The sequence below is a fragment of the Falco peregrinus genome, chromosome 4 (genome assembly GCF_023634155.1).
Source record: "Falco peregrinus isolate bFalPer1 chromosome 4, bFalPer1.pri, whole genome shotgun sequence".
In the NCBI taxonomy this organism is placed as follows: domain Eukaryota; kingdom Metazoa; phylum Chordata; class Aves; order Falconiformes; family Falconidae; genus Falco; species Falco peregrinus.
Genome location: NC_073724.1, coordinates 64,305,134 through 64,318,964, shown reverse-complemented (window position 1 = coordinate 64,318,964; position 13,831 = coordinate 64,305,134). Strand labels below are relative to the sequence as shown.

The 13,831-nt window shown below is 37.1% G+C and overlaps 1 protein-coding gene across 1 annotated transcript in view; it reads left to right on the top strand.

Moving 5' to 3' along the window:
• PCCA (propionyl-CoA carboxylase subunit alpha) overlaps nt 1-13,831 on the top strand; it is a 292,537-nt gene that overhangs the window by 135,700 nt on the left and 143,006 nt on the right. Inside the window, exons 16-17 of the mRNA XM_055802742.1 lie at nt 597-672; nt 12,140-12,250. Of these exons, the coding sequence (XP_055658717.1) occupies nt 597-672; nt 12,140-12,250 (187 nt within the window). The remainder of the gene's footprint in view (nt 1-596; nt 673-12,139; nt 12,251-13,831) is intronic.

The following is a 13,831-nucleotide window of genomic DNA, read 5'->3' as shown; positions in this document are numbered from 1 at the left end:
TGGTAATTAGTTGTCCTGCCATTTCTGATTATTAAAAGGATTCTGATTTAAACAGTAGCCGTTACTTTCAGACTTAGGTGCTGTCAGTTTATCTCTTTTTAATGTAACCTAGCCAGAACAAAAATTTCAATAATTCTATCTTCTAAAAAGAAGCAATGGAAGAAACTGTTGATAATGTCTCTTACTATTAGTTCTTCTTCATCAGTAACATACGGTAAAATTAAAATATGACATTACAGTCAGAGTTCAGTTGTCGAAAAAAATTCACACAGATCTTAAAAGTTGGTTGGGCATTAGGAGTCGGGAGATACCTACCCTCTCCTGTAATTTTCTGCGTACCTAAAGAAGAAGAGAAAGCTTGTTTAGATGCTTTAAATTTTATGAAGGAAAAGTGATTGGCCATTCTTTCATTGAATGGGTTAAGAGATCTTAGTTTTCAGAGAGCCTCAAGCACAGATACAGAAATGTGTGGGAAATACTTTTGTGACTGCAGAAGTTCTACAAACCATTTTAATTTAAAATGCTAATTTAAATCCTAAAGACAAATATTATCTCATTTGTATGTGACTTAAATACCTTTTTTTTTTCTTTTTCAGCTTATTACCTATGGCTCTAATAGAGCTGAAGCACTGAAAAGAATGGAAGAGGCTTTGGACAATTACGTAATTCGAGGTAACTACAGAAATTTGGGTTCCCAGTGTGATAGACTGCCATCTATTTCAAGAAAACAGCTTGAAAATGTAGTAATTAGCAAATTGAGTAAAGTTCCTGCTTCTTAAGTGCAAATTAAAACAGGAAAAACTTGTGTTAATTAAGCTGAGAAGATACATCAAATCTAAAGAGGCTTCATTTTTTTCTCGGTTGTTTTTGCTTGAATGTTATGAGAATAAATATTTAAATAATTTCCTTAAACTCATAAAGAGTTTTCACAGAATGGTAGCATTTAATTTGTTTATTATGTTGTAGAGGGGAAAAAAAAGCCACTGCACTGTAAAAAATTTAAAGTACTTGCCATTTTATAGCAGTTTAGTACATTGATTGTGGTTAGATAACATCACGATGCAGTATTTGATTGTATACGTATTTTTTTTCTTTCAAGGTAATTGTTTAGGTGTGAGGCAAATACAGATGTAGGCTAATGATCAGAATGTGTTTCAGCTTTTGCTAACCGACTGCCTAGGAGAAGCAGTCTTTTCAGCCTTTCCAAACAGCAGGGGTGAATCAGTCATGACCACTTTAACTCCTTTTAAGTTTTAGAGAGGGAAGTCATGGTTTGTGTGGGAGAAATGTTTATATTTCCTCTGTGTCTTATGAAAAATAGGAAGGACAACTCAGGATAGAAGGGGGGAAAATTGGATTTCTTATCCATTGTTTTCATGGAGGCGATTAGAGAAGGGAACTGTAATGTGGCAAAAATCTTTGTTTTACCCCTTAACTGTGTGAGTCTTTGGTAGAGGTTTTTTTTTTCATTACTAGGTAATACACTTGAAGAACCAGAATAGGTGGGAAAGCAACTGTTGAAAGATTTGCTGTCTTTGTTCCTTGTTTTGGTTGCTGGACAGGTTGTCCCATGGTTTCAGATGGGAGGAAGACTTGGAACGCTTATTTAATTCCTCCCCTGAATGGCTGGGAGGAGGAGCAGGAGAGAACTCATACAGTAGACAATCAAGAGTGTTTCTGTAAAACTTGGTTTAGCTTTAATGCTGTCTGCTGAATACTACAGATGCTGTGTCAGACTCAGAGATTTATCTGTCTAAGGGAGAACAAGCATCCCTCTACCAGAGTGTAGCTAGATAGGTGGTAGGATTTGCCATTGTAAATGAACCACTAACTTTAAAGTGGATTTATGCTGGTGCAACTTGAGCCATTAGACAATTTCAGTACAATGTGCTGATGTAAACCCCTGCTGTATAACAGCTGAGTAAATTTATGAGAGAAAAATGTATACCGCTGTAGCTAGACTGATGTGAGATGGAATTTGTTGATGGGTTTTGTTGTTGTTTTGAATGGAGGCAGGCTCTGGATTCAGTCAGTTGAATTAACAGCAAATTATGTTAGAAGAATTATATTTAATGAGAATATTGGAATTGTGTTGGACATCGTCTTTTGCTCTGTGCTACAATGTGGAGTGGAACCTGATTGTTCTTAGGTGTTGTACACAGATGCATATGTACCTAATAACAGTTCCACAGACACATAAAGACCTGCAAAGGATATGACACCTTATATCTGAAAAACACTAATTTGCATTCTTCGTGGTTTTTACAGTCTTTTATTAGTATGCATGTATACCTTTAAGTGTTCATACCTGAAATCTCTGTAGTATTTCTACCTGTGAAAAATCTCTTTATTAAAAACAATGGGAGAGGTAATATATGAACTACAGGAGGCAGTGCATTTTTTTTGTTTGTTTTTTGAAGTATTACAAAGGACAAATTTTAATTTACCACAAGTTTCAAAAGTAGATGAATTTCCAGAACACATATTCAGTTGTGATAGCCAGTGGTTCCATTTGAAAACCAACAGGATTTCTGTGTGGTTTTAAAAAAAATGGTATTTTCTTCTCAGGGTTTATTTAAAATAGAACTCATGGACATTAAAATATCTTTTCTCTTGCCTAGTGTGAATGATTCTTGATAGGGCAGTTTGTAGAAACTGTAGAAACAGTTTCTACAAACTGCCCTGTCTGTAATGATCTGGACTGCACTGACGTGCATTATCTCCTTGTTCAGAGCAGTTGTCTCTAAGTTCAAGTAGGCTTAACAGGTGATGGAGTAGTAATATATTTGTATTTAAATGGACAAAAATAATAAAACATCAGAACAGTAAAAGCAATTGCATGCATTTATTTCTAAAATGATTGTGTATACTTTCCCTTTAAAATGTTGGCTGCTATGTAAAACAACAGTAAACAAACCACCTTGATCATATGCAGAAGTGCCTCATGTGAAGTCTTCTCCATAGTTGTTAGTAGTAGAAGACACAGAATATTTTTTTACGTAGTTTTGAAGTTACTTGGTTTTATATTTGAACAGAGAGCCTCTACATAACTCTTTAGAGATCACAGTCTCCCCGAATAGTGCACTCCGTATTCCTCTTCCTGAACACAGCCTCCCCCACCCCCAATGGAAGCAGCTTTTATGTTTGCTTTGTGTTTGAGATGGTGGTTTTTTTCCTGTAAGTAGCAAGTCTTTTCTAAGCTACAAAGCATTTTGGCTAAGCAATACTGGCTGAAGTCAGTGTGAATTGTACTGGTAATATACACTGTGAGAAATTAAATTTAAACTCCCAAGAATTGCAACATTTCTGTAAATAAAAATGCTCATTCAGTCACATAGGGAGGGAATGGGATGGGGTGACTGGGTAACAGGTCGAGGACCATCTAATGGGTAGCTTTGGGACTGCTAATGGAAGATGGAGTCTTTCCCATCACTTCTGTGTCACCAGTTCAAAGCAAGTAGAAGTTGGTAAGGACTTTCAGTCACTAATATTTTGATGGTTGCTTGCTGACCTGCATGAAATCAGTGGTCTATATCTAGTTCGTAGAAGACAGATGTCCTCTTGGAAACAAATGCCACCATATAATGTCATTCATGGCAGTCCCAGCAGAGAATCCAGGGGCTGAAGGGGCACACTCACCCTCCAGGAGGTGACTCGTCCAGTCTGGGCTGAGGCATGCTGACAGTCAGAAGTGCAAATACTTTTTCTGCTGCTCCTTGTCTACTTGCTGTATGAGCAGACGTTCCGTTTCTACTGCAGTGGCTTTAGGATATCCAGGAATTACCCCATTCCCTTTTAGCTCCATTCCGCTTACAGGGAACAAGTCCCCAGACTACAGTCTTTACTGACTTGTTTTCTAGGACTAAATAATACCTGGCCTTGAATCCATGATTCAGCTGTCCTTCCCAGTTAAATCTGCCTGACAACATCACGAAGGAAATTAAATGAATTAAATTTAAAAAAAAAATCAAATAAAGCAGACTTAGGCAAAACTTGAGTAAATCATATTTTAAGCAACCAAGACTGCATCATATAGTGACTGTAATAGCAGTATCTTGATTATAAATGCTGAATAAATCAAATTGTGATATTTGCAACAATGCTGTGTTCTGAAAAGGCCTGTTACCTTACTGTTTTTTTACAGGCTGACAGCTTGCACACACTGAAATAAAAAATTCTGCAATCTGCTTGGTAGATGCTAACAACATGACTAACTTAAGATACATTCAGTGTAGTTGTGGGAATGTAATCTGCATCTTATTTCCTGTGTAATATGTCCATTGTTAGTGGGAGAAGGTGAAAGTCTAGGATAGCACTTCTTTGAGTGGTGCATTGGATTAAATGATCTCTTGTGGTCCTTCACAGTCTAAATTACTCTGATAGGAGCAGACTTCTCCATTGAGAACTGGTCTGAACTCAAAATCTCAGCTGAGGCTTCTGAATAAGGAAGGATCTAATTCAGTAACATTTTTATCTCTGGGTCTTTCATTACAGGTTTGGGGGTGATTAAAGGTCAGGATCTAACCCAGATTTGTCTCAAGCAGATATACTTTCAGTACTATCCAGTAGTTACTGGAGAATTTGTGAATACTGGAAAGTTGAAGATGTCAGTCGTGTAGAGGCACTGTTGCTTATTGGGATGAGGCATGAATTGTTTTCTGTGAACATGTATTGTCATTAGTGGTTCATCTTTCATTTGTTTTATGCCACTTTTCAGAAATTTAAGGGTTTATTTTTTCTGTTTAATTTGAACAACAGAAATAGTGTATTGAAAGAATACCTTCCAATGAGTCTACTGTATGTGTAAACATAGTGTGGTGTGATTTCCCTCTTCTCAGTTTTTCTAAGATTTTAGCACATGTTTGTCATGTAATTTATGAGGCTGGATAATCTGTTCATTTAAAGGCCTATATAAAACTCAGTGTGAAGTTCTCGAAAGTTTATGTATGAAAATTCTCTTTACCAATTTAAGTAAAATAAATGGACATTATTTATGCGGCAAGTAGAACCGATTATCAGTTCAGCAGAGGTCTGATTGGGCAGGTAGCTCATATCCTTGAGTGCATCTGTAATCTTTCCTTTGATATCTGTTAGCTTTTTATATTCCCAGCTGATTTAAATATAAACCAGTAACATGAAGTTAATAGTCTTTGTGTAAAGTCAGCTGTTCTCTGTTGAGATTCTGCTTGTCGCAGGGGTAGAGGAACATATTAGACCATTTGGGAGAAAGAAAAATGGAAAAAGGAGCATATGAGGAAAGAGTAAGCAGCAGATAGAGCAAGGAGGACTAGAAACAAGGGGGAAATAAGAGGGCCACCAGCTGTCGGAAGGAATCTTCCAGCATGGGGTGAAAGAGCAAGCATAGAATAGAAAATGGAAAAGTGGTAAATAGCTGTGGTGAATATTTGAGGGGAATGGGAATATGGAAGTTAACGCTCTGATATGAATGGAGACCTGCCAGAACAGTGGCAGCAGAAACTGTAGTCTTGAGTTTTTGTGACTATAAACACACTAAAAAGCACCCAACAAAAAACCCTCTTTAATTTTAGTATTTTATCATGTTTCAAAGACATTAATTTTCAGGTACAAAGGTTGTTACAATAAACTTGAATTAAATCCAAACAATTGCTGAATTATTTTGTCTTTTAACTTAAAAGATACTGCTCAATGGCAGTGATACTTGTAGGTTTTATACTCTCCTGTATTCTGATCCCATACAGATATGCACGTGCATTCATTGGTATTGCAAACAAACCAGTATTAGTGTGTAAACCAGTTTTCCTGAAAAAAAAAAAGCATATAGTGTCTGTTCTTAAAAAAGAAGGAAACAGGGTTTTTTTTTTCCTGGTTGTGCTTTAAAAAAGTGCTGCAACAGGTTGGACAACTGAACTGCGTATTCTCCCCTTTGCCTAGCATGGGTAACGGGCTGGGAGTTCTGCAAGAGTCTTTGTGTTCTTGGAACCTTTGCAACAGCGACCAGCAGGTTCCCAAGTGTGTCAGTGTGGAAATGGAAATTGGAGGAGGCAAAGCAACAGACTTAATTCAAAACCACTAGAAGGGACCATTGCAGGATGCTTGGTAACATCAGCTTAGACCATAGATGCTGGCGTGAAGGATGATTCTGCTCCTGTTTCTCCTCTCCTTTTTTCCTTAAGTTAGTCCCAGGGGAGGCAGTGGGAATGGCAGCTTGTCAGTGGGAAGTTATGTGGGGTGTAGTTTAGGAAGGGTTATAGGCTACTGCGCTATGAAGGAGAAAGAGGGAAGGGCAACTGGAGTACTGGCTGATCAGGTAAAAGAGGGAGGCGATATTATTGGTGCAGGAGAAGGGAAACAAAATAAAGTCCTTTGTTTGTCAGAGGAGTTTTGTTTGTTTTTTTATTTTTTATTTTTTTTATTAAGAAAAAGAGAGTTGTGGCAGTGAAGAACTACAAGAAATGCAGTGTGCCAGGCTGAGGAGGCATTGAAAGAGAAATGCTGTTACTCCTAGCCCTTATCTACGATGTTGTCCTGGTGTTCTGTTGCCCTTCTTCAGTGTAAAGGGGTGGCTGAGGAGAGGGTGATGGCGGGATGGCCCTCCATTTTTTCCACATCTTCCTGACAATGGTTGCTTAACTTCTGCTTCCAATTATTCTACTCATTCAGTCATGCGTGTTTGCTAGCACCATAAATAATGGACTGCTTAAATCTTATTAAAAGGTTCAGGAGTGCATGCAGTACAAAACTTAGTTTCAGTTTGAGCTAATGTTTTTTACGGTAGCATATCAGCATGTATTATCTGCTTTCCTCTCCCCCTTCTTTTCCCACTTTATCCTGGTCTATGACTTCTGTGAGCTACAGACTTCAATATCTGAAAGAATTAATGTTTTAATTGAAATACATGTTCAGCTCTGAGGGTCAGTGATGTGCTGATCCTGTGTGAGAACTTTTATGTGAATGTTTGTGTATTGAAATTACAAAGCTAAAAAAGCCTTTCTCGCTTTTGGGATGGGACTTTGTGTGCAGATAGCCTGCTCTGAAGTGAATTAAAGCAAAACACAAGTTTTGAAAGACAGTTTTGACAGTTGAATGTGAAGGATTTTAGGGGATATTATGACAACTTTTGGAATTGCAGACATGGAGGCTAGCTGGGCAGTAATCACGGGCTTTGAATTTTCTGTGCAAACCTGTGATAATGTTCTTGTTTTAAGTGGAGAGTAACATAATCAGTGCTTCATAATGCTCAGTGCAGAGCTTGGTTAATAATGTTTTTTAATTTTTGGTTAGAGAAATCAACTGGGATGCCTCCTAAACCTCATAGCATTTATTCTTATTCAGCATTTAAATTGATTGGTGATAATTTAGCTTTGCTGTCTTTTAAAAAAAGAGCAACCTCTAGTACTGTACTCCACACGTTGTTTTTGCAATCAGTAAGTATGCAGATAAAGTTCTTTCTCTTCCACTCAGCACAATTTGAAATTGTCAGCAAGTTAAGTCTATTCAGCTGCTTATCTACAGAGAGGCATGTAGGACTCCAATTAACTTTACATGGATAAATGCAGATTTGTGTTTGCAGACGTCAAGATGACAGAAGCTTAATACTGTAAAAAGGCCAATCAACACTGAATATGTTTAGTGTCAATAAATATTTATAGTGAAAACATTGCCTATGGTTTTTTGCCTCGGCGTTCCAATTTCTGATTTTCAGTGAGTAGAAATGTGGTGTAATATCCTGTTCAGAAACCTGCTATAAAAATTTTGTTTTCTATAAAATTAATTTTGTTGTCTTTTTCTTCTTTGTGGTTTCTTGGGAAGACAGTTTAAGAGTAAGGAGGCAAGATAAAGAGACAGGCAGTATGGGGAATAATTTCTTCTGATTATAATTGTATTTATTTTTTTTAATGAGGGCTTCTTCAAATAGTGGTTACTAATCAGCTATGATGAACATTGTGATTAGTGTTCTTGTGTACTCATTAGGCAATAACTAAAATTTAACTGGAAAATTAATTGAACCTCAGGAATATGTGTGTGTTATATATAAAACATACAAATATATGATTCTTTGAATTTCATTAGATCTCCAGAAGTTAAGTGCCGCTCCTCTCTCTTACAAATATATTCTGGAAAATAGCGTGTCAAAATTTAAATACAAGTAGTACATCTCAAATTGAGCTTCTACTGATGTAATATTGTGTGAAGGATACAGCCAAGTGAAATAAACAGAGATACAAGGAACACTGATTATTTTTTATTATATTTTGACTTAGAGAAAAGAAGCCTATAGCTGTAACTGTAGTTCTGCATCAGTCTTACCAGTGTAAAAAAATGATGCTGAAGTGAAATTTTGTTTTCTGGAGGGGAAACAAATTGATATAGTGTAGGATTTTGTTTGTTTGTTGGAAATGTCATGGCTTGTCAGGTTAACAAATGTGATATTGTTCCTGGCAGACTGCAGACCTGGTCAAGAAAAAGAAAAATTCCCTGAAAACCACTGCAACATAAATACAATATACTTCAGTTTAGTGTCTAACTTCGCATGAAATAAGCACTGCCTGTTAGCCTCTGTTTGATCCTGTGAGAGTGTGGGGCTAATGTCTGGCCAGTGTTTTGGAAGCAGCAGGTAGTCAGGAGCAAGCTGCTCTAGGGGTCCATATTTCTGCAGCCTGGCAGTTACTCGCACACAGATGGAGACCTTATGAACTTTGACAGAGGTCATGCTAAATTGCAAATCTAAAACTTCTAGACACTGGTACTTTTTTTTTAAAGCCACATGATTTGGAACATCACTAAAGGTATCAAATCAGTTTTGAGAAGTAGATCAGCCATGCAGTCATTGCTCACATAATGTCTATGGGGCCTGATAAAGATAGCCTTTTATGATACTTTAAAGGGAAACTTGTGTATTAAATTGTTAAGTAGCATATGTGAAGTATGTATGTTATATTGCTTCCCAAACGCCTAGGCTTGTCTGTTCTATTGAACTTGTTAAAGGAATTGTGTAGCTTAAAACATTGCAGAAACCTCTGATTTTTTTGATGCACATGAGTTGGAAATAATCAAGATACTCATGGTATTTTTTTGATTTCACGTCTTTTGGAGCAGTCAGTTGAGACACCAAGCTCTGTCATCTGTCATCAGCCATCATCTCACCAGGGTTCTTATGGCAGTTTAGGAAAGAAAAACATGAGATGATCTGGTTGCACATTGTAGTGTGTTTAAATCCCGGTTTCAAAGTCGGGGAGCATTGAAGAGCTCCTCTTTGTCTTCTGATTATATTCCTGAAGCTGTACTTAATAGATTAAAAAAAATCTCTGTGATGTTTCAACTTACTGTTCAAATGGGAAAATTTGGGGGGGATTTTGTAGCAGCCAAAGAAAGACTTTGTCTCCAAGTTACAGTAATTTAGCGTAAGATCTTTTGAAAAATTTTTTGTTTAGTGGAGATGAAATGTGAGTTTCATTCAACGTTTATGAAATCAGAGTCCATGAATGACTATCTAGGTCACAGACAGCAAGTAGGACAATCCTCTTTTAATCAAACGGTCAAATTTTTATCTTGTCATCACTGAACTGGTTGTGTAATGTGCTACTTAATGGCTCATGAACTACTCTTTAAAGCTATGACTTCATGATTCAGTGAGGCTGAGCCTGACTCTCACTCCATGTGTTGAAAGTGGTTTCAGTGACGGCCACACAGAGAGCTTGAAAATTCACACCAGCAGCAGACTGTAGGGGGAAAAAAGCTTTGAAACTGTTTGAACTGGTCTGCATATAAAATAACAAGAATGTTATTCATGCTTCTGAACTGGAAAAACAGAAAGTAGGAGCGCAAAAGAATCTTGTTCTGTAGCTAAAGCAATTTGCAGTTGCTGTACTGCTAGTGTCTTTGAGATCTTGATAGAGGAAAAAAATCTGAATAGCTTAATTTACAGTTGAGAGACCTGAGTTTCCAATGAACTCTTATTCATGTTAAACTAGAGGTATTAGAAAAAAATGTGCAAATAACTTTGAGTCATGTCATCACTGTATTAATCATAATAATTTGTAAGTAAACATATCTAAAGTTGAATTTCAGAATCTTGTGCTTTACAAGAGATATGGGTACACAATCAAACTTTTACAAGATAAACTGGTTTGTGATGTGTTCTGCATTTTATACTTCATGGTGCATATCCAACACCAGAGTTCATGTGACCTGGCAAATGCAATGTGATTTGGAATTGCCTGTTCCTCTGACACTGGGAGGAAAGAATGTGAATTACTTTGTATTTCCTGAAGGGTGAGAATGTGCACACTGCACAGCTGAGGTTGGATAACCTCTTTCCTGTAGTAGCGTCCTCATTTATCCATACCTGGAATGGATGCGACAGCTGCAGCCAGCACTTTACAGTTTATGCTTCTAAATTGCATGTCTATTTTAGCTTCTTCTAAGAAATACTAATATTTATGAGTTATATTGTTTGTAGTCATGTTGGGTTTGAACTGTTGTGGCTCTTCAAATTTTCTTTTACAATCTCTTTCCAAAATTGAGAATGGAGTTGAGATAAAGATGACGTTTTTCTCTTACCTGCATAATTTTAAGCTTTCCTTTTCAGAAATGACCTGTGTGGTATTCTCAAAAGAGAAAGTACATTCTCTTTGGAAATTGTTTGGAGTGCAGTAACCAGAAGATAATTTAAATTGTCTGGGCTTTTTTTTCCTCAGGGATTTTTTAACCTGTCCTTTTCTCTCCTACCTCCTATAAAGACTTCTTTGTATTTACTGTTTCAGTGCAATAAGTTTTAATGACCATCGTATTCAGTGCTAAACTGCAACTACTTCTGGCAAAGTTCGGTTTGGCATGAAGTTACTGACTTAGTTACACAGCCCAGTTAAATTCAAAGAAAAAATAAAGCTTGAAGGATATAAAAAAAGTCATCTAGTCCCACTGTCTGTACTAAGGTATACCAACTATATCTGCGTTCTGATAGATGTTTCTTCCACTGGTTTTTAAACTTCTTTTCACTGACTCCAGAATATCTTCCTAGGCAATCTTTTTTCCAGTGTTAACTATCCTGACTACATATCTTGTGCTGACACCAACTCCTGATTATGTTTTTTCCAGCCTGTGCTGGAAATGGGATATGGTTTATTCCTTTCCTCTCTGAGAAAACAAATTAATCTTTTACTCATCTGTGAGGAAGGGGTCGATGACTTACTGTTTTGTGTGCAATTACTGGACTGACAGTGGCAGCATCTTTTTTGCTGTGTAGCTTTAGATTATGTTTGTTAGAAGTGTCTTTCTTTGGTACAAAAAGGTGAAAAGAAGGGAAGGAAAAATACAAAAGAAAGAAAGAAAGAGAGGAGACAGGCTGAGAAGTGGAATGAAAGGAGATGAAGAAATTTAAAAAAGTATAATATTCAAAGAAATTAGATGATGGAGGTGGCTATAAGGGCTCTATGATAATTAATTTTTAATTAAAGAAATAAATTAGGGTGGGGTGGCTATATGCCTAGCAGAGTCATGGAGTGGTGCTAAAGGGTGAACAGGGCATTTGGTAAAAGAATTGGCCAGGCATAGTTGGATAAAGGTACTTACAGAGCAAGGAATAGATTTCTTTGTTTTGTAAGTTTTACAGGAGTCTGTTATGACTTAAAAATGATTAAAAGTTATAAACTTTTATGTAAGTGATAAAACTTTTTACTCTCATTGATTGTTGTGATTGGGGATTAACATGGCGCATATCTTCCCCATGAGTGTGTGTATATGAGGTGGCAGGTTGACAAGGTAGAGCAGGGTTCATTGGAATTGAGCCGATACATGCAGTCATGACTAATCTGTCATTTCAAGGAGATGCCTCTGGTCTTGCCTGTCTGCTGGGACTAAACCAAAAGTCTTTTGGTAGTGGTTGCTGTCATTGACTTAACTAGGTGTTTGAATTAGTCTTGATGAGGAGAAAATTTGGAATGTTTACTTCTTAACCAAGTATTTAAGGAGGGTACCTTGAGGCAGGAGTGGAACAAAACTGGTAAATCTGCATTGATTGCATCAGTATTGTGGTCTCTAAGTTGTAAACAGGTATTTATTTCACAAACATAAGAGCTTATATTTTTGTAAGTTGTTTCCTACTGTAATGTGTGATTAATATGTTTACCTGATTTTGTATTGATATTTTTGTTTTCAGGTGTGGCTCACAATATTTCTTTACTGCGAGAAGTGATCATCCATCCACGTTTTGTTCAAGGAGACATCAGCACTAAATTCCTTCCCGAAATCTATCCTGATGGTTTTAAAGGTTTGTTCCATTTGGGAATATTTCTTTTTTTTCTTGAGTGGTGGTTTTTCTGATGATTATTCCTTTATATTTATAGGCTGACATGTTCCCCAATCAGTCTTTACTTTTCCCCCCCCCTCAAATGTATCTGTACATGCGTGCAATTAAAATTTTAAAATAATGTATAATATAATTGAAACAGTTACTGTCTTTACTTTCAAGAAGGTGAAATGCTTACTCCTAGTGACAAAATAGTAAAGGCAGTACATCCAAAGACAAGAAAAAAAATTTGTAGGTGATACATAAAATAAACATCAATTCAGCTCTACCACGCTCTTGTCTTTTATTACAGACAGTACTTCTACTGTTAACTGAGGATAGGGTTTCTCTTTACTCAACACTGTTGTTTCTCCAGTGAGTTTGTGCAGCATCTTTTGGGACCCTTTGTATTCTGTAGCATTATCTGGAGGATCTGGCATTTTATCACATGATTTCAGGAACCTGGTCTTTAATGCTCATTACACACAGTAATGGGCATCACCTTGAAATTATTAACTCGTACACTAGGTTAACATAAACACAAGTGTAAATGTTTCTTTACAACATCCTGAACAACTCAGTTTTTAAAATGCATAACAGTAGGTAGAGAAATGTAAGTAAACAAGTAGATTGGTTTCCTTTCACAAGGATCAAATTTTAAAAGGTTGTCTCCTCTCTCAGCTGAACTGCTGCAGATGCTTTCTTGACTCTGTCCTTCCATACGGGCCTCACACCTCAGCTGGCATTCATCAGGCAGAACTTCTTTCTTATTTAAAAAGAACCCCAAAAAACAACCAACCAAAACCCAAACAATGCTTATAGCTCATCATTCATGTGTCCTTTATGGAGATTCCTTTCTCCCCCATTCATCATTAGTCCAATGTGGCACAATCATCCCACTTTGAAGACAACACTGACAGACTGGCAGTCACTGGACATGCTTGGCACCATGCCAAATTCTAGTCCCATTAAGGAGCAGAACAGATTTTTATTACCTCAGGACTCAGCGTGTGAGCTTGTGGATGAATATTCTTTGCACCAGAACTACTTTGTCATGATGTAATTGGCAACTCTATGTGATACAGTCTTACATGTGGTATTACTGCATCCATCTTGTTATTGGCTCCTGACTGAGACCACAGCAACAGGAATTAGTCACCTTGGGTGGCAGTAAGCTTGTGATGGTTGAAGCTCAGATGTTCCTTTGTTGTCTTTGCTAAGGTGTACTTAACTAATCTTCAGGTAACTCAGCTGGCTTTCATCCAGCATAGACTTGAGGGTACTCTGATCTGCCATGAAAGATCAGTGCTGCTGATTAGCTGGTCTGTCTCCCTTTTTTGGCACTTTAATACAGAATCCCATGTCCTGTCTCTTTGATGATTCTGGGACTTTTTAGGCCCTTTCCTGAGTGGATTCAATTCCATAAGCCACTATAAACCTGCATTTTTTATTGTTACTGCTTTTGTTGGGGTAGTTTTTTTGAGAGTCCTTAGGTCGACATAGTTCATGAAGGAATCTGGTGAACTTCAGCAGATGTGAAAAGTGAGTGGCTGGGAATGGGGG